Source organism: Telopea speciosissima, chromosome 11 (genome assembly GCF_018873765.1).
Source record: "Telopea speciosissima isolate NSW1024214 ecotype Mountain lineage chromosome 11, Tspe_v1, whole genome shotgun sequence".
NCBI classification, from domain to species: Eukaryota; Viridiplantae; Streptophyta; class Magnoliopsida; order Proteales; family Proteaceae; genus Telopea; species Telopea speciosissima.
The window spans coordinates 17377997-17400029 of record NC_057926.1 but is presented as its reverse complement, the minus strand read 5'-3'; the positions used below and the strand labels follow the sequence as shown (position 1 = coordinate 17400029).

At 41.3% G+C, this 22033-nt stretch overlaps 1 protein-coding gene across 1 annotated transcript in view; it reads left to right on the top strand.

Annotated features, from left to right (window-relative positions):
* The window catches only part of LOC122644653, a 62481-nt gene extending 40868 nt beyond the window's left edge, over window positions 1-21613 (top strand). Inside the window, exon 8 of the mRNA XM_043838040.1 lies at window positions 21260-21613. Coding sequence (XP_043693975.1) covers window positions 21260-21403 — 144 coding nt within the window. The 3' untranslated portion in view covers window positions 21404-21613. The remainder of the gene's footprint in view (window positions 1-21259) is intronic.
* The last annotated feature ends 420 nt before the right edge of the window (window positions 21614-22033 follow it).

Genomic DNA, 22033 nt, shown 5'->3' with positions numbered 1-22033 from the left:
TTCAAGTACAATCTCTGTGGTTAGGGAAGTGTATCCATTCTTCCTAGCTAGTCATACAGCATACCCAAGTGACTTCAAATAAGCCCCCATTTTAATCCTCCAGAAGTTGTAGCTTGTACCATTAAAATATGGAGATAGATCAAGTAGAAACGGCCCGGACGACTACATTATTCAGCAAGACAGCACACGTCATAGATATGTAAGAAAGCTTAGCGTGGCGGAAGTTAAAGAAGCCTTGAGAAAGATGAAAACAGGCAAGACTCCAGGCCCAGATGAGATTCTGTTAGAATAAGTAGTTCTACCCGATAGGGGTATACTTATCCTTTTGAATGTTTATTCTCCCTTAGCCGATTCTTATTTAGTAGGTATTCCTAATCTGAATCGGTAGGGGTAGCTTTCCTATTTCTAGTAGGAGTATTGTAACTCTTTGAATATAAATAAAGGGGCTTGGTGATCCATATTGATCACTCAAGCATTCAGTTCTACAGGGCTTCTAACATGGTATCAGAGCTAAATCTGATCTAGGAAGGAGTTCTCAAAGTTTTTTTCTGTTTTTTTTCTTCCCCCCTCCCATGGTTTCTGGTTTCTCCCTTCTCCACCACTCTCGGCTCCTCTCTTTCACTCAGGACAGCACCTATGAGGTGATCTAATGGAGATTTAGATGCTGCCCTCAACTTGACCTCATTGAAGACTGAAGATTACTGGTGTGACCTACTGTCGGCAGAATCCCTCCACCATTGGAGATCGTGTTCTTCCCTCAAAAGCTGAAGATCGATTTCTGTTTTTTTCTGGATTGGTTCTTGCTATTCCTGGTACACACCCCTTCCTGTTTGAAGACTGCTGCATTGGATCAAGTCAAAGACAGATTCAGCTCTGCAATTTCTCTCCAAACAGTTTTTTGGCCCAATTTGCTGAAATTAGGGCTTCTTATTGGCTCATCAGAATCAGCTCATATTTTGAGGACTTGTTCTGTACTACAAGAGGGAAAACTTGACCTCAGTTTCAGCCTAGTCTGACGGCTGGAATTTCTGGAAATTCAAGCCCAGTTCTCTGCTCGATTTTGACAACTACCCAGCTAGGGTTTTTTATTCTCATCAGAAGTGGCTGATTTTTTGCAGACTTTTTGTTCACTACCAGAGGGGATTTCGATCCAAATTTGGGCCTTTTCTGACGGCTAAATTTTTGGGAATTTCAAAACCCGTCTGTTTTACACTCTGGACATCATGTCTGATCTGACTTTTGCTGACTCAGATGGATCTGCTCGACCTGAGTACCTTCCTTTTGCTTCTCCCACTAAACTAGATGGGACTAATTACTTGATGTGGTCAAGGTCTACCTACCTGACCATTGTTGGCCGTGGCTACACAGGACACCTTACAGGTAGCCTTCCCAAACCTGTTGAAGAAGGACCTGCCCAGGCTCGATGGTTATCTCAAGACTCTATGGTAATGTCATACCTTATACATTCAATGCATTCTTCCATTGCACTGGGTTATCTTCTCCTAGACACTGCTGCCCAGATATGGAAGGTTGCAAAGGATACCTATTCCCAGGTTGGGAATGATGCTCTGGTATATGAATTACGAAAAAAAATTCATGATACCAAACAGAATGAATTGACAGTCTCTCAATACTATGCTGAACTCCGAAAGTGCTGGCAAGAACTTGACCATTACTCTGACTATCAGCCCACTACTACTACTGATATTATTGCATACAAGAAACATGTTGACAAAATTAGGGTTTATGATTTTTTGGCTGGCCTTAATGTTGAATATGATCCGATTAGAATTCAGATTCTCAGCAAGGATCCTTTCTCTACTCTGGAACAGTCCTATGCATTTAGTCCACATTGAAGATCGGCGCCGTGCAACTATGCTCCATACTACACCTCTAGATCAGTCAGCTCTAAACACTTGGACTACGTCAAATCCTCCTATTGCTGAAACTTCTCAATCTGAAAAGGCAGCCATCAAATGTGAACATTGTGGTAAGTTATGGCACACTAAGGCCACATGTTGGAAGGTGCATGGTAAACCAGCTGACTTTGAAGCTAAGCGTGTTGTTCGTGGGAAATCGAAAAACAAAGCCAATCATACTGAGGCTGTCACTACAACTCCTACCACTGGCACTAGACTATCCAAGGAGGAACTTCAGGCTTTCTGGTGTATGTTACATGCTTCCACTCCTACTACATCGACTCCTGCCAGTTCTTCCACCACTCTAGGTTTAAATTTTGCCCATTCAGGTATTTCATTTGTTGGTCATTGTGCATTGGTAGTCTCTTCTCCCTGGATCATAGACTCTGGTGCTATTGATCATATGACTGGATCCTCCAGCCTATATCATCGTTATTCTCCTACTTCTGGTAAAGATAAAGTCCGAGTGGCTGATGGTTCTCTCTCTTCTGTCTCTGGGAAAGGATCAATCAGTTGCACTCCTTCTCTAACCTTATCCTCCGTTTTACATATCCCTAAATTTAGCACTAATCTTCTATCCATCAGTAGTCTTACCCGTGATTTAAATTGCAAAGTAACTTTTTTCCCTTCACACTGTGTTTTTTCAGGATCTGGCAACGCGGGCGACGATTGGATGTGGTAAGATGCATGGTGGATTGTACTTACTTGATAATGGGAGTCCTACTTCACCACCACCTCTTCCTTCTCCTATTCATCAAAGCTCATTAGTATCTTCTGAACTTCAACAATGGCATAAAAGAGTAGGTCATCCCCCTTTAGGAACTCTTATCTTTTTTATATATAGCATTAGTTAAACAATGTAATAAGGACGATTTTTTTGTGAGGCCTGTGTTTTGGCCAAACAACATCATTCCACTTATTCTATTTCTAATAACAGAAGCTCTCCTTTTAATCTTGTTCATTCTGATGTTTGGGGACCTAGCTGAAAACCTTCCCTCAAAGGCCATCGTTGGTTTGTTTCTTTTATTGATTGTTATTTTAGGAGTACATGGGTTTATTTAATGCATAACAAAAGTGATGTCTTCTCCTGTTTTCAAAATTTTCGTAAGATGGTTCAGACCTAATACACTGCCACTCTCAAGATATTGAGGAGTGACAATGGAAAGGAATATATAGATGGTCGGTTCCAACACTATCTTGCTACCCATGGAATCCTTCATCAGACCAGTTGTGTTGATACCCCAGCCCAAAATGGTGTGGCTAAAAGAAAAAACCGCCACATCCTTGAGGTGGCTCGGGCTATTATGTTTGCCCATTCTGTTCCTTCCCAATATTGGGGAGATGCTGTCCTTACTGCAGCCTATCTCATTAATAGACTGCCTACCTGAGTTCTTGACTCACAAACCCCTGCTACTTTATTACAGTGCTCTTCCTCCTTTGTCGTTCCCCCTAAAGTTTTTGGTTGTGTCTGTTATGCTAGGGATACTGAATCCTCCGGCAAACTTGAACCCCGGCTTTCGTTGTATTTTCCTGGGATATTCTCCATCCCAAAAGGATTATAAATGTTACCACCCCCCACCCGTCGTACCTTGGTCTGCATGTATGTTGTCTTTAATGAAGCTCTCTCTTATTATCCATCTACACCTCTTCAGGGGGAGAATTTTAGTGAAGATGTGTTGGTTGAGCTTCCTGTAGAAAACCAGCCGAATATTGACCCCACTCCTCTTGACCCTTCTGCTCCTCCCCTCCCTCCTATTGAAGACAGAGAGGATTTTCCCCAGGGGGAGAACTTAGATAATGCTGAAAATCCTATTGATGAAAATCCCATTTAGGGGGAGTTGACTCCAGTCCAACAATCCACAGGGGACATTCCAAAAACATGCAGCTCCCATCCACTATAGCACCAGTACCAATCTAGTTGCCGGCCTTGGAACCAGATCATTCTCCAGGTAACATTTCTTCTCCTTCTTCTCCTGACTTACCTATTGCTCATCGCAAAGGTATTCGGGCTTGTACTCAGTATCCTATTTCTCATGTTGTCTCTTATAATTCCCTTTCTCCATCCTTTCGTACGTTTGTCTCTTCTCTTTCTTCTGTCTGTATTCCCCAAAACTGGCAGGAAACTTTTACAGATGGAAAGTGGAAGACAGTAATGACGGAAGAAATGAAAGCTTTACAAAGAAATGATACGTGGGAGCTTGTGGTTCTTCCTCCAGGAAAGAAACCAGTTGGATGTAAATGGGTGTTTGTGGTGAAACAGAAGGTAGATGGCACTGTGGATCGATACAATACATGATTGGTGGCAAAGGGATTTACTCAGACTTATGGGATCGACTATTAGGAAACCTTTGCACTGGTTGCTTAAACACCGTCAAAGTACTACTATCTTGTGTTGTCAATCTGGGATGGGAATTGCTGTTAGATGTGAAGAATGCCTTCCTCCATGGAGAGCTTGAAAAGGAAGTATATATGGATATTTCACTAGGTTTCTCATCTGATAATACCAGCGGCAAAGTGTGTAAATTGAAACGTGCTCTATATGGGCTGAAGCAGTCACCCCGTGCATGGTTTGGACGGTTTCACAAGGCTATGGTTTCTGTGGGTTATAAGTAGAGTAATGCTGATCATACCCTGTTTATAAAAAGGAATGGTGAAAATATAACCATTCTCATAGTCTATGTGGATGACATTGTGGTCATCGGGAATGATAATAATGAGATCAGCAAGTTGAAGACTTTCCTTGGCCAAGAATTTGAAATAAAAGATCTAGGAAACCTAAAGTACTTTCTAGGGATAGAAGTTTCTCAATATTCTAACGGCATCTTGCTTTCTCAAAGGAAGTACATCCTAGATTTGTTGACTGAGACTAGAATGCTAGGGTGTCATCCTTCTGATACACCTATGGAAGCTACTACACGGCTTAAAGAAAAAGAGGGTGAACCTGTTGACAAAGGTCCTTATCAGAGATTGGTCGGTAAGCTTATTTATCTATCTCATACACGACCAGATATAGCTGTCACTGTGAGTATGGTAAGTCAGTTCATGCATGATCCTCATTCTTCTCACATGGATGCTGTTTTTCGAATTCTCCTGTACTTGAAGTCAACCCTGGGAAAAGGAATCCTTCTATTTCCGAATGGCCATCTTCGTGTTGAAGCATATACTGATGCTGATTGGCTGGATCCTCTGATAGGAAGTCCATCTCTGGCTATTGCTCATTCGTTGGTGGAAACCTTGTTACATGGCGTAGTAAAAAGCAGTACGTAGTGGCAAGGTCCAGTGCCGAAGCAGAATTTTGTGTTATGGCACAGGGTATTTATGAATTGCTATGGCTCAAAGGCTTATTGCAAGATCTTGGTGCTCCTGTCCGTCTTCCCATGATGTTGTATCGTGACAACAAGGCTGCCATTAGCATTGCTCACAATCCTGTTCGACATGATTGTACCAAGTATGTGAAGGTTGATAGGCACTTCATCTAAGAGAAGTTGGAAGAAGGGTTGGTCTGTGTTCCTTTTGTGTAGTCTGCTGACCAACTAGCTGATGTGTTCACTAAGGGATTAAGTGGAAAAGTTTTTCATCCTATTCTTGTCAAGTTGGGCATGTTTGATATGTGTGCTCCAACTTGAGGGGGAGTGTTAGAATAAGTAGTTCTACCCGATAGGGGTATACTTGTCTTTTTTTATGTTTATTCTCCCTTAGCCGATTCTTATTTAGGTATTCCTAATCTGAATTGGCAAGGGTAGCTTTCCTATTTCTAGTAGGAGTATTGTAACTCTTTGAATATAAATAAAGGGGCTTGGTGATCCATATTGATCACTTAAGCATTCAGTTTTACAGGGCTTCTAACAGATTCCAATAGAAGTGTGGAAAACCCTTGAAGGTTGTGGGATTTATTGGTTAACCAATCTGTTTAACAGGATTATGAGCACAAGGAAGATGCCAGATGAATGGAGGAGAAATATTTGTAGTTCCGATTTACAAAAATAAAGGTGATATCTAATGCTTCCATAACTATAGAAGCATAAAGTTTATGAGTCACACGATAAAACTTTTGGAGAAGGTTATTGAAGCCCGTTTGAGAAGAGAGACTCATATCTTGGTGAACCAATTTGGCTTTGTGTTAGGTAGACCCACGACGGAAGCTATTTTCTTATTGAGGAGACTCATAGAAAGGTATAGAGATAGTAAGAAGGATCTCCATATTGTCTTTATTGACCTGGAAAAAGCCTATGACCGAGTCCCTAGAGATTTAATTCGGCATGTTCTAGTTTAGGAGAGGGGTGTCGAGTGAATATGTGGATGTAATTAAAGATATGTACGAGGGCATGGTGACTAGTGTGAGAATTGTGGGAGGCCAGGGCAAGGAATTCCCAATTACGATTGGGTCACATCAGGGATCCGCCTTAAACCCTTATCTTTTTGTGCTTATCATGGACGATCTAACCATGAACATTCAAGATGAGGTCCTGTGGTGTATGCTCTTCGCCGATGATATCATTTTGGTAGATGAGACAAAAGAAGGGATTAGTTCTAAGTTAGAGCTTTGGAGGTCAACCTTGGAAACAAAAGGCTTTAAGATTAGTAGAACGAAGACGGAGTATATGATGTGTAATTTTAGTCACACTATGATGGACACTGATATGGTGCGAATTGAGGAAAGTGAAATACCGCAATGTGACTATTTTCAATATCTGGGGTCAATCATAAATAAAGAAGGTGACATAGAGGATGACATTTCTCAAAGAATTGAAGTGGAGAGGTGCGTCTGAAGTGCTGTGTGATCGATGTATCCCTTTAAAGCTTAAGGGAAAGTTCTATAGGACTGTTGTCCGACCGGCTATGATGTATGGGGCGGAATGTTGGGCAGTTAAGAAATGCCATATTGATAAGCTATATGTAGCAGAGATGAGGATGTTAAGATGGATGTGTGGAAAAACAAGGAGAGTACGGATGAACGTATTAGAGCAGACTTGGAAGTTTCCCCGATCAATGACAAGCTCTAAGAGAATCCTTTAAGATGGTATGGTCATACTCAACCGAGTCCTATGGACGCCCCAGTAAGGAGGAGTGATTTGATTCCAATTGAAGGAGCTAAAAGAGCTAGGGGCGGGCTTAAAATGACCATAGGAGAGGGGGTGAGGAAGGGCATGCATAGTCTAGGTCTTGTACCAAGTATGACCTTTGATAGAGCCTGGTGGAGGGCTAAGATCCATGTAGCCATAGTTGTCATGGTGCCGCCATGGCGTCCTGGCGCTGGAGAAAATCATATATCGAGCTCTGTCATGGTTAATGTGTAAATATCGACCGATATGGCCTCCATGGCGTCGCCATGGACGCCATACCACGATATATGGGCATATCAATCGATATTTGTACATTTGAATGTATAAAAGTTAGGCTTAAACTTTTTTTTTTTAAACCATTTAATAGCTTAGATGCTTTTTCGTTAATGTGTATTGGAGGTGTAACTTGAAAAGTAACACCTGCAATGCACATTAACAAAAAAATTAAAAACATTAAACATATACCCTAATTTAGGGGAAATAGAAATCGCAAAAGCCAAAAGAAAGTTCGAGAGTCGAAAGGAGAGAGTCGAGACAGAGGAACAGTTCGTGAGACAGAGGATCGTGACTCCGGCAAGCGGCAACTTTGGCTTTAGTTCCTGGCTTCCTGCAACTCTCGGCAGAGAGAGTTCTTCACTCCTTCAAAGTTCGAACCCCTCCGGCAACCTCCAGGACTCCAGGCAAGTAATTTTTTATTTATTTTTTAATTTGGTTCTTCTTCCTCCTCCCAGTCCTCCGGTAACTCGATCTTTCAGTTCAGTTCTTTAGTTCTTCTCCTCCCAGGCAGTCCTCTTCTTCTTCAGTTCTTCTCCTCCCAGCCTCCGGTAATGATTACAGCCAGTACTAGTAGTATCGTTTTTTTTTATTTTTTCTTCTTGCCTTGCACAGCCACACATACACAGTTACACACACAGAGACAGGGAGAGAGTTGAGAGACAGAGGGGGGGGGGGGATTTATTTCAGTTAGTAGTCCTCTCGGTTTTTTTTTCTTTTTTCTTTTTTCTTCTTCGCAACTGCTTGTACAGTCATAGAGACAGGGAGATAGTCGAGAGACAGAGGGGGGGGGGAGGGATTTATTTCAGTTACAGCCATAGTCCTCTCGGGTTTTTTTTTTCTTTTTTCTTCTTCTTCCCTTGCAGTTGCAGGCTTGTACAGTCACAGAGAAGGTGTTTTCTTTTATTTTTTCTTCTTCTTACCTTGCACACAGCCACACGGCCCACACATACACACACAGAGACAGGGAGAGAGTCGAGAGACGGGGGGGGGGGGGGAGGGATTTATTATAGCCAGACAGCCAGTAGTCCATCACTGATCACTCACAGTCTCACACACACACAAGTACACAACAGCAGCAAGCACATATTCAACTCCATAATTTCAGTTTTTTTTTCCCTTCAGCTTAATGTTAATCTGCTAAAAACCAGTCCTTTGATTTTGTGTTTTCCATCCTAGCTTAGGACTTATCTCAATTCTCAACAGCTGCATTGATCAGTTTATGTGGGGTTAAAATAATTAGTTGATATTTTTCTAGTAGTACACTTTCATGTTGATTTTTTATGTTATAAGATATATATTATAGCATACTAAATGACATTAAAAATTGAGAAAATAAAAAATAAAACATGGTCGACATGATTGCCATGGCATTGGGCGACATGTCGATATATCGACGTAACACCCCTCCACTGACTTGGTTCACAGTGACACCATGACAGCTATGCATGTAGCAGACCCCATTTAGCTGAGATTCTCCTGACGTGTTGGGCTGTGCCTCGTTCCTCTTACTATCTTTCATCTTTCATAATTCTATCTATTTCCCATCTTTCATTTGGCATTTTCCATTTCTCATTTCTCATCTCTTTCCCCCATCCCTCTTATCTCATCTTTTCTTTCCCCTTTTTTAGTTAGAACTCAGATCTCCATACTTTGTTTTGTTTGGATCCATGTAGCCGATCCCATTAAGTTGGGATAAAGCTGAGTTTGTTGTTTTTGTTGTTGTTGTTGTTGGTAGTGTGCCTACATCCATGGTGTAGTGCCCAACCCTGGGCTTCATATATTACCCAATACTTGATACTCAAAACAATTTGACTGCTCCTACAGTCCAGGAACTTCTATTCCTGCTTCTGATAGTGCTACAACATTACCTAGGGCAACAACCTCCTCACTGTCAAACCCCAACTTGACAGTCAATACGATATGTGAAATAAAAAATTTAAACCCCCATTACATCGATCACCTACTAGGCATATGTTAAGGTACAACCTAGACAATAGAAGTAAGAGTTTGCAAACCTAGATTACTACTGCCCTGACAATCCCAACCTCTGGCGATGCTTCAACGCTTAAAAATCCACTCCGGTGATGTCCCAACACCAAAGCATGTAGCACCAAGCACCCAATTAAGAAATAATGATGAAAACTTTGTTTTCCAGCTCCAAAAGTTCCCAAAAGTGCTACAGTAATGTTCTCGAATTCTGAGCATATAGAAAGAAACCGGGGTCAATTTCGACCTAAAATGGCCAAGACATGGTCATTTGAAGTTGAACCTTCAAAATGGCATCTTTCCAGGGGCATTTATGACTTTTTAATCAAGTCTCGTGACATAAACATCTCCCACAGTCCAGCGGCTGTGATTATAGCTGTTGGATCATCAATTAAAAAGCAGGCTTGATTTAGCCCTTGGATCTGGATAGATTCTATGACGATGGATACTTTAAAAACAGGAGATAGGCCGGGCAGCCAAACGTCATCAAATGCATGTGTACCATGCTCCATCAAAACACTGAAACAACAGACCACATGGGTCCACATGGGTTTATAGCTGCTTGATTGGAACCAGGATTGACAGTGAGGATCAAAGAGGGCTTTGGCCTTAGATAGCGATTCAGTACATTTGCGGCGCACAATGCTCAAATCGCTCGACCAATGGAAGATACCGCGATCTCGCTTGAGGATACCCATCTGACGTTCCAGAAGACTCTGGAAGCAACACATCATATACTTAATACCCTGTGGTTTCTCATCTTACCGAGAGCTACTATGGTGGGTCTCTCTTTGAGACCATAAGTTGAACCGCTTAAGAGCGAGACAACACTTAGAAAAAAAATTGAAACCAAGCCAGTCTTGAGCATCCCTTGTGTGAGAGCCTCTGTGCACGCTGGCCATGTCCAGCTGTGGTTGTTGTGCGCCTTGTGCCTTGCCTTAAGGCAGGCTGGTGACATGTCCCCTGAGGCTGCTGGCTATGCCTGCACATCAATAAGCTGCCCATAACCTGTGCATGTGGCAGTACTCCATGCCATCCTGTTGGGCTAACATGCTGACATGGATTTCTGGCTGTTATGCTACAATGGCAGCGCCATTTGGCAATTTTTTTAATGCCTCCATTTTAGCCACACTTTAAAAATTACCACTCCACATTTTATGCCACCTCAAGACCTCAAGTATTTTTCATCATGTGACATGCTATGCATCGTGGCCATGTAACCACATCATCAACAACTTGTGGGACCCACACAACATTATCACACACTGCTAAGCCACTGTCTGACCTTCCCAGACACTTGGGAACACTGCCACAACACCCAAACACAGAGACAATGTTGCCAACAATGACAATGCAATTCTAAATTTGTCTCAGTTGCCCAACATGGAGATGTTTGATCAATGTGATACCCCCTACCCCAAAGTAAAGAAAATTAGGTAAGAAAAAGGCTAGAAGGCCAGACAGATTAAAACTCATCTTTTATAGAAGTTAATTATTCTCTCAAATAGATTAAAACTCTGCCAGTATTTTTCTGACGTCCCTAAGCCCGGATAAGGGAGGAGGTTTAGTACGTCAGGTCGGCAGCCGCCACCAAAAAAAACTTTAGCCAAACCCTTTTTACATGAATTCTAGACCCTTATATTTTCGACCTTATGCTAGGGCATCCCTTGTAAGTAATGCACTACACTTTGACTTGGTTATAGTGAATAGTGAGTGAGAAAGTTAGCTAGGGCGACCCTTGTAGGCAATGCACCGCGACGGTGCCCGGATGTAGTGAGAAGTAGGCAAGGGTTCTTGCATAGTGGATGAGTGCGGGTAAAGAAGTTTGTCCATAATCATAGGATTAGATTAGCATCTTGGAACATAGGATCTTTAACGGGTGAGAGTCTCGAATTGATAGATGTTATGAGGAGAAGAAGGATTAACATAGTTTGTATTCAAGAGACTAGATGGAAGGGTAAAAAAGCTTAGGAGTTGGTGACTTTAAACTTTGTTACACTGGGGAGTGGGGATAAAAGTAATAGAAGTGGTTTGGGCATAGTATTGGATACAGATTTAAAGATTGATGTGTGTTAGAGTTGTTAGATCTTATGTGATAAGGGTAGTTTGGGAACTAGTCTTATATCTAGTTGCCCTATTGGGTATTTTTTCTATTTCTTACCTTTCTTATCTTTTACCTCCCTAGGGAGGTGTATGTAATATTCTCAAGTCTATTAATGAAGTAATATAGGTGTGGAGAGATCTCTCTCACACAACCATTACAAACGAAATATTCTCTTCTCCTTCTTCTTTCCTCTTCTTCGTCTTTCAACTTCTTCCCCCTCTTGTACTTGCTCTCCTAACCTAAATCTCTACTATGTGATGGATGTTAAATGAATTGGTGATAGGATTATATCCATCAAGCATGTGTTGGAGAAAGAGGTTGTCAATATTGTTAGCCCTTATGCGCCCCAAGTAGGATTGGATGAAAGTAGTAAGTTACAATTTTGGGAACACATGGATGGATTAGTGTAAGGTTTTAGTCAAGGAGAAAAGATTATTATAGGAGGTGATTTGAATGAACATGTTGGGAGAGATCGTAGAGGCTATGAAGGTGTACATGGAGGATATGGTTTGGAGAAGGAATGAGGGGACTTCTATTTTAGATTTCGTTGTTGATTATGATTTATTCATTGTAAACACATGCTTTGAAAAGAGAGGAGCATATAGTACCTTCAAAGTTGGGCATCATAATAGCCAAGTAGTTTTCTTACTAACTAGAAGGTCTGATAGGTTGTTATGTAAGGATTGTAAGGTTATACCGAGGGAGAGCCTAACCGTTGTAGTCATGGATATGTGTTTCTGTTGGATTGTATGGGCCAGAATACCGTGGGGGTATTCTGGACTTTTTCCCTTTTTATTATTCTCTTTACTATGTAAAGCCGACTCATTATTAGAGTCGGCTATGTTGGGGCAATTCTGTCCATGTAATGTTTTATTCTTTATTATAAATATACAGCTTGGGATCAGTCTTTGATCATCCCAGCATTCAGCTCTAGTTTTATTCCTGTTAACATGGTATCAGAGCAGGTTTCAAACTAGTGTTCTCCACAGCCCCATTCTCGATCTCTTCACCTCTTCTCCACTTCTCTTCATTCTCTCATCTCCTTCTCTTCTCTTTTGTTCTCCATTCTCACATAGGGCAGCACTGATGAGGTGATCCATAGATCCAATTGCTGCCCTCCTTCACCTCATTCCATGCTATTAAAATCTGATCGATAAGGGCTTGCTTCCTGCCTGCGAAATTTGAAGACTTCTCTTTTTTGGACTGATTCAATCTCAACTACAAGGAATCACTCCACCTGACTGAAGATTAAGATTTGCAGCAGTTTTTAAGCCAAGCCTCCATCTCCAGCCAGCAATTTTGAAGCCTTCCTCCTTGATCGATTTTTTTTTTTTCCAGGTTTTCCCAAAATCTTGCAAATATCGATCTCTGGGGTATTGATCTCTGTTGGTGCTGATTTTTGGGAGGTGATTCAGCAATCCTCCGAGGCCACTTGATCCAAATTTCAGCCTCTCAACAGGTTTTTGGTGCTGTTTTTCCCTCAATCGATCTCAACATAATCAGGGTTTTGAGAAAAACCCTGAAAAAGTCGATCTCAGGGATTTACCTATCTGTTGCTGCTGATCCTTGGAGACACATCTGAGTATCTTTCACAGAGTCTCTCCTCTTATTTCTGGACATTATATTGGAGTTTCTTTTATAGCTTTCTCATCACCACAGGTCCACAGCCCCTCTCTGCGATTTGGGTTTCTCTGCTGTCATTATGGGTGATTCAGTTACTTCGACTACTACTTCTATTGGTGATGGCCAAGGTAAATCAAATTATCATACTTTTCCTCCTAATCCAATCAAATTGGATGGCACTAATTACTTGCTTTGGTCTTGGTTTGCTTCCTTTGCCAGTACTGGCTGTGGCCTTACTGGCCATATTAATGGCACCAGTATTATGCCCACTAAGACTGGTGCTGCTTAAGACAGATGGCTTGCAAACAATGGAGTGCTCATGTCCTACCTCATTAGCTCCATGACTTCAGACCTTGCGAATGGGTTTTTTCTCCTTGATACAGCCTCTTAGATTTGGGCTGCTTGCAAGGAAACTTACGGGCAACTTGGCAATGATGCCTAGGTGTATGAACTCAGGAAGAAGGCTCTACACACTACACAGAGAGAATTATTTGTCTCCAAGTATTATGCTTACTTTGCGTAGTCTTTGGCAGCAATTGGATCACTTCTCTGATTATCATCCGGCTACAACTGCTGACATCACTTCATACAAGAAGCATGTGGACAAGATTCGGGTTTATGATTTTCTGGCTGGTCTGAATGTGGAGTATGACCAGATTCGTGTTCAGGTGTTGGGCCATAAGCCTTTTCCCACACTTGAATAGTCATATGATTTGGTCTCCTCTGAGGAAAACCGTAGGGCTGCTATGTTGTACCCTCCTATTACTGACAGATCAGCCCTCCAGTTTGCTGCCCCGGCTACTCTTGCACCTATTGGCACCTCTTTTAGTGATTCTACTCCTGGCACTGTTGTTTGTGAGCACTGTCACTAACCTTACTACACCAAAGAAAAGTGTTGGAAACTTCATGGGAAACTGGCTGGCTTTGAGATTAAGCGGGCTGCCAAGTAAAAGCCAAAGAATAAGGCCAATTATATTGAGTCTATTACCTTAGCCCCTGCCACTGACACTGGTCTATCCCAAGACGATCTACAGGCATTCCTTCGTGTGCTAAGGACTTCTGCTGCTGCTGCCTCTACTACATCCGCTGCTACTACCAACTCTTCTAGTACTTCAGGTTCACAATTTGCCCAGTCAGGTATTCCATTTGGTGGTCATTGTGCTTCTGTAGCTTCCCATCCTTAGATCATAGATTCTGGAGCTACAAATCATATGACTGGTTGCTCTAGCCTGTTCCATCGTTATTCTCCTACTTCTGGGAAAGACAAGGTCAAAATAGCTGATGGTTCCCTTTCTTCCATATTTGGAAAAGGAATCATCAACTGCACTTCCTCTCTTCCTTTGTCCTCTGTTTTACATATTCCTAATTTTGCTATTAACCTTCTTTCCATTAGTAGTATTACTCATGATCTTAATTGCAGAGTAACTTGTTTTCCTTTCCATTGTGTTTTTTAAGATCTAGGCTCTGGGAAGACGATTGGATTGGGTAAAGTACATGGTGGATTGTACCTGCTTGAAGATGGTCGTCACTCTCTACCACCAATACCTTCTCCACTGCACCAGAACTCCTTGGTTTCTTCTGAACTTTACCAACGGCACTCTAGATTAGGTCACCCTCCATTAGGAATTTTAGCACATTTATTTCCTAGTTTGGTTACCCAATGTAATAAGGATGACTTTTTTTGTGAGGCTTGTGTTCTAGCCAAACAGACACGTTCAACTTATTCTTTATCAAATTAAAGGAGTTCTTGTTTTCAATTGGTGCATTCTGATGTTTGGGGTCCTAGTCGTCTCTGGTCATCGATGGTTTGTTTCTTTTATTGACTGTCACTCTAGGAATACATGGGTGTATCTTTTACACACAAAAAATCAGGTTTTTGAATGTTTTCAACATTTTCATAAAATGGTCCAAACCCGATTCTAGGCTACTCTCAAAATATTGAGAAGTGATAATGGAACTGAGTATAAAGAATCCCACTTTCAAAAATATCTAGCTGACCATGGTATTGTTCACCAAACTAGTTGTGTTGACACCCCTGCCTATAATGGTGTGGCAGAAAGGAAAAACAGTCACTTGTTATAAGTGGCCAGGGCTTTGATGTTTGCTAGGCATGTTCCATCTCAATATTGGGGAGATACTGTTCTCACTCCAGCCTATCTCATCAATAGATTACCATCTGGGGTCTCTGACTCCCGTAGCCCAACTGATGTTTTAATGGGGAATTCCTCCTTTATTGTGACTCCCAAAGTGTTTGGTTGTGTGTGTTATACTAGAGATACAAAATCTCCAGGTAAACTTGAACCTACGGGGTTACGTTGCATTTTCTTGGGTTATTCTCCAACCCAAAAGAGTTATAAGTGTTACCATCCCCCTTCCCGCCGTACTTTGGTCAGTATGGATGTTGTCTTTCATGAGACCCTTTCCTATTATTCTTCACCACCTCTTCAGGGGGAGAGTTCTAGTGAAGATGTGTTGTCTTTTGAGGTTCCTCCTTTTCTAACCCCTACGACTGCTGCCCAGCCACCTACAACTGCTGCCCACCCTCCTACGGCTGCTGTCCAGCCCCCCCATGGCCGCTGCCCAACCTCCTTTAAATGCTGCCCAACCTTCTTTGATTGCTACTCAACCTCCTCTGGCTGTTCTCCCCTCATCCGAAGGGAATCTTTTACAAGGGGAGACCATGGAAAAGAGTGTTGTTAATGTTCCTATTCAGGGGGAGCTGACTCCAGTCCAGAGAACTGTTGGTGAGTTTCAGAAGAGGATTGACAACTTCAATATGATCACCTATAAAAAGGGTGGCACCAAAGGGGGGCAGCTTCAATCCACTATAGCACTAATACCCATCCAGTTGCCGGCTCAAGATCCAGATCCTTCCTCTCCTGGTAAGCCTTCTTCTTCCGACCTACCTATTGCTCCTCGCAAAGGTACTAGGACTTGCATTCTGCATCCCATATCTCGTTTTGTTTATTATAGTTCTCTTTCTCCTTCTTTTCGTGCATTTGCATCTTCTCTTTCTTCTGTTTCAATTCCTAAAAATTGGCAGGAAGCATCTACAGATGGAAAGTGAAAGGCAGCAATCTTGGAAGAAATGAGAGCACTACACAAAAATAATACGTGGGATCTTGTGGCTCTTCCTCCAGGGAAAAAATCAGTTGGATGTAAATGGATCTTTGTGGTCAAACAGAAGGCTGATGGTATAGTGGATCGATATAAGGCACGTCTGGTTACAAAGGGGTTCACTCAAACTTATGGAATTGACTATCAGGAGACCTTTGTACTAGTGACGAAACTCAACACTCTTGAGGGTGTTATTATCTTGTGCTGCAAATCTTGGGTGTGATCTTCTGCAGTTGGATGTAAAGAATGCCTTCCTCCATGGGGAGCTTGAGGAAGGGGTATATGTGGATATTCCACCAGTCTTCTCTGACGACAAGACTAGGGGCAAGGTCTGTAAATTAAAGCGTGCTCTTTATGGGTTGAAACAGTCACCTAGAGCCTGGTTTGGCAGATTTCACAAAGCTATGATTTCAGCAGGCTATAAGCAAAGCAATGCTGATCACACTTTGTTCACCAGACGAGTTGGTGACAAGGTAACTATTCTCATAGTCTATGTAGATGATATTGTGGTCACTGGTAATGATGGTGATGCTATCAAGAATTTGAAGCTCTTCCTTGGCCGTGAGTTCGAAGTAAAGGATCTGGGGACTCTAAAATATTTTCTAGGGATAGAAGTTGCTCGATCTTCGAAGGGCATCTTTCTTTCTCAAAGAAAATATATCTTAGATCTGTTGTTTGAGACTGGGTTGCTAGGTTGTCATCCTTCAGATACTCCTATGGAAGCTACTACACGACTTAAGGAGAAAGAGGGTGAACCTATTGACAAGGGTCGTTATCAACGACTAGTGGGCAAACTAATCTATCTCTCTCACACATGACCTGACATAGCCATTGCTGTAAGTTTGGTGAGCCAATTTATGCATGATCCTTATTCCTCTCACATGGAAGCAGTCCTTCGTATTTTGTGGTATTTGAAGTTTGCTCCAAGAAAAGGAATCCTTCTCTCTCCCAATGGTCATCTGAAGGTTGAAGCTTACACTGATGCCGATTGAGCTGGCTCCACTGATAGAAAGTCAATTTCTAGCTATTGTTCCTTTGTAGGTGGGAACCTTGTCACATGGCGTAGCAAGAAGCAGAATGTTATGGCAAGGTCTAGTGTTGAAGCAGAGTTCCGTGCGATGGCACAAGGAATTTGTGAACTTCTATGGCTTAGAGGATTGTTGCAAGATATTGGTGTTGCTGTCCATTTTCCCATGATCCTTTATTGTGATAATAAAACAGCCATTAGCTCATAACCCTATCCAGCATGATCATACTAAGCATGTGGAGGTTGACCGACATTTCATCAAGGAGAAGCTCGAAGCCGGACTCATCTGTGTTCCCTTTGTGAAGTCTGCTGATCAGTTAGCCAATGTGTTCACTAAGGGACTAAGTGGTAAAGTGTTTTTCCCTTTTTATTATTCTCTTTACTATGTACAGCCGACTCATTATTAGAGTCGGCTATGTTGGGGCAATACTGTCCATGTAATGTTTTATTCTTTATTATAAATATACAGCTTGGGATCAGTCTTTGATTATCCAAGCATTCAGCTCTAGTTTTATTCACGTTAACAGTCTCATTACGCCGAATCAAAAGAAATGTGAGCTTATTTGCCTAAGGATAAGGTGGTGGAGCTTAAAAGGAGTTATCTTGAAATCATTTACTGGTAAATTGGTCAAACAAGGAAGGTGGGAATATGATGGACACACTAATATGATGATGATGTGGAACGAGATGGTTGCTTGTATTAAGAAGGTTGCTAAAGATGTCCTAGGTGAATTGAAAGGAAAATGTCATTCCTCTAGGGAGACTTGGTGGTGGGATGATGAGGTTCAAGCAGCCATTAAAGCTAAGAAAACTAGTTTGAAGACGTAGCAAAGGACTAAAGATGTAGAGAATCTAAAAAGATAAAATTTTTCAAAAAATGAAGCTAAGAAGATTGTGGGAAAGCAAGTGTGAGGAAATATGAAGATCTTTATAACAATCTGAGCACAAAGGAAGGGGGAAAAAGCTATCTATAAGATAGTTAAAATTAGGGTAAGGAAGAGTAGAGATTTTGGGCATGTTAGATATATTAAAAGTGAAGATGATAGAGTAGTAATAAGGGATGAGGACATTAAGGGGAGATGGAAAGATTATTGCTACAGCCTACTAAATGAAAAACAGTTCTAGTAACAGTGTCCCGGAAGGCTGCATTATGCGTCAAGATATCACATGTCGTAGATATATATGAAAAATTAGGGTGTTTGAAGTAAAGAAGCTTTAGGGAAGATGAAAGTAGCGAAGGCACCAGGTCCAAATGGCGTCCCAATAGAAGTGTGGAAAATTTTAGGAATCTTTGGTTTATCTTGGCTAACCAAGCTGTTTAATAAGATGGTGAGCACAAGGAAAATGCTAGATGAATGAAGGAGAAGCATTGTGGATAATGAGGTGTGAAATCGATGAGAGGGAGATTACGCAAAGTGATTATTTTAGGTATATGGGCTCAATCATAAATAAATAAGGTAATTTAGAGGATGATGTTTAAATATATAATTAAATAGAATGGATGAAGTGGAGAGGTGTGTCTAGAGTGCTGTGTGATCAATGCAATCTTGTAAAACTTGCAAAGAAAATTTTATAGAATAGTCATACAACCGGCTATGATGTATGGTGCGGAATGTTAGGCAGTTAAGAAGCATCATATAGATAAACTCAGTATAGCTGAGATGAATGTGTGGCAAAGTTGGGAAGGATAAAATAAGAAATGAGCAAATTAGAGCTGATTTGGGAGTAGCTCTGATACATGATAAGCTACAAGAAAGTCGTTTGAGGTGTCATGGCCATCTTCAATGGAGACCTTTAGATGCACCAGTACAGAGAAAGGAGCTAAAAGAGCCAGGGGTAGACCTAAAATGTCTGTGGGAGAAGTGGTGAGGAAAGACATGCATAGCTTAGGCCTTGTATGAAGTATGACCTCAAATGGAACTGATTGGAGGATAAGGATTCATGTAGCCGACCCCATTTAATTGAGATAAAGCTGAGTAGTTGTCGTTGTTGTTGTTGTTGTTGTTGTTGTTGTTGTAGTAACCATTCTCTTAAGCATTTGATTTCTAGTTGCCGCACCAATGCACCCAAGGGTAGCACCAAAAAAAGAATAATCCAAAAAAAAAGAAAAAAAACCTGCTCCATACTGGAGATTGAAAAAATCATTAAATTAGTATTGAATACCTATATTGTCACTCTGTGAAGTTTATCCCAACCTTTAACCTGCTTCAGAAATTCACAATATGTACCCAAGGAATTAAGTATCGATATGTATCAGCCTGATATGTATCGCATTCATAGGGTACTGATTCAAGACAGTACAAAACAAAATAGGAAAAATAAAAAATGTTGTGTTAAATAGACCGAGACACACAGAGACGTCTCAATTTAAAGCCTGTAAACCCCCGCCCCTTTTTTTTTTTGCTGAAAGCAGAACAACTCGAAATCGAGAGCTCCACTAATGTAGATCCCATGATTAGCCAGCATTACCAAAGGAAGAGGAAGAACCAAACTCCTGGCCCATCGAACCAGGTTCTAATGGGCCAGGACTGGACCAGCTCGAGCCAACCTAGCAGGACCAGATCGAGCCAGCCCAGCAGGCCTTCTAGAAGACCCAAGATTCTGCCCCACGATTTTGACAAGGCTGGTCTTTGACCTGTCAAATCCTAGTTGCTTAGTTTCTAATATATTAGTTACTAATTTGATTATTCTTGCATTATCCACAGTGCATTTTCCTTCATTGTTTTGCTTGATTTTAGCTTCGGAAGAGAGTAGAATCTGAAAACGACTTTGTAGAAGGGCTTAGAAGTTGAATACTTTCATCAAATTTGAAGACCAGCTGCTTAAAACCTATGACGCAAGCTAGCAACATACTGTCTTTTAGAGCTAAGGCCTCAGCAAGTAAGTCAGAACTCAGAAACATAAGATCCCAATGTAGCTTTTCCTGCTAAGATGGCTCCCTGTCAATCTCTTAAGAAAGCACCCAGGCCAGACCTGTTCTTATCGAGAGCTCCACCTGAATTAATTGTAATGAAGCCTTGGGAAGGGGAGCCCAGCTTGATGTAATCTCGGATCTTTAGTGAGGAGTGGAATCTAATCAGTTTAAGACATGACATGTGGACTTTCCATAGAAGGCCATCACGGTGCATGGTGGGTCTACCAATTTCATTGTGATGGTGCAGATGATCTTGAGTGGCATTTTCTTTTAGATGATGGTGTCCTTACTACCCATGGAAGCTTCCATGTACTGTCGCCTAATGTGCCACATAGAATGATGGCTTGGCATATCTAACCGTTAAATAGGAAGGCTATGGTCTAGATTGGTTACATGTCAATTTTCACAGTAAAATTTAGTCATTTACCACCCATGTATTGACATCTTTCCTTTGTATTTTTATCCATCCATTTGTTTTTCAAAATATTAAGAATTTTATGAGTTTTATACTACCACATGACCAACTCTGACTGAGTTCAAAATTGGCAAGTAATTAGAGTATCACGGGACAATACTTATGCACAAAATTTAGGCCTTAACTCATTTACCATGTGGTGTATATTGGACCACCTGACGTTCTATGGTTAGACCTAATTATTGTTTATTAAGGTGTATGATGCTTCAAAATAGTATTTGCATATTTCCTACGCATGTCCATGCATTTTTAAGTGTTTCCAGGCGTATCTGTAGGGTATCTTGCGTCTCTTCACATATCTTTGATACGTCTCCTAAAAGTTAAAACCACCCTCCCAATACGCTGACCAATACTGATACTCAACACCTTGTATGTTCCTTCCTAGAGCATGCAATTATCGTAAAGGGAAGAGGGAGGGGGGGGGATATCATGAAAAAGAACAGAAAAGAAAGGCTTACCATACACAGATTGTAGGTGAGAGATAGCAAATCCCTAGTTGGCCTTAATGCTTGTCTCCCTCTATCAATTGCTCAAGAATCTTTCTCAATATCTCTTACCCATATATTGCTTCACATGCCACTTTAGACACGAGAACCATTCTACTCGTAAGAAAGGAAAACTATTTTCTTATTCTCAAATAGAACTTTGAGAGTGTTTTGTACTATAACTTATCCTTCATTTCCTCAGCCAGTTTTATTCCAACCCCCCCACCCCCAACAGGAAAAAAAATTGAGATTGTGTTTCCCTTTGTATAGGTTTTGCACCCCTCTGAGGAGCTCGACAAGCTTATTCGTGGCCAAGATCCTAAGGATGGTCTCAGTAAGTGTGTCATTTCTGATATTTGCAAGACATATGATTTAGATATTAATGAAGTTCTAAAGTACCGGAATTCAGTGTAGCTAATTATTTCAGACTTTTCTTTGCTATTGGAGACATTTAACAGTTCAGGTTTCCAATGAAAGAACAGTGTATTTATTTCTTTTTCATTGAAAACGTTGGGTAGCTTAATTGTGTGACAAACCCTCAAAAGGGGAAAGAAATGCAGCCTGAGTTGTAGTTAGGTAACTTTTGATTGAAATTGCAAATGGGAAATCTGCAGTAATCACAAACCATGATTATTTATCAAGAGGCATAGTGCTAAGCTAATTATGACAATATTTAACGGTGGTGAACATGATCCAATTTTCTTGTGCTTGGCTGAACCGAAGGTAGACCCTGGGAAGTGTCCTAAAAGGTTTTTTCGTTTCTATGGGTTATAATTTAAATTTTGTTCATAATAATCGGAGGGATGATGGTCACCCAAACCTCTGGTTTCTTTGGAAGGACTATTTACAGCCTCCTTTGATAGTTTTAATGTCGAATCAGCATATATCTATGTATGTAGTTGTTGGAGGGGTCTAGGTGTTTATAATGGTGGTGCAGCATGCATGCTCATTGTCTGCGGGTTTGTCGCCGTCAGCTTTGGTGTCGCCGTCAGCTTTGGTGTGATCTTGTGTCTATTTCAGGGATTCATTGCCCTTGGATGATAA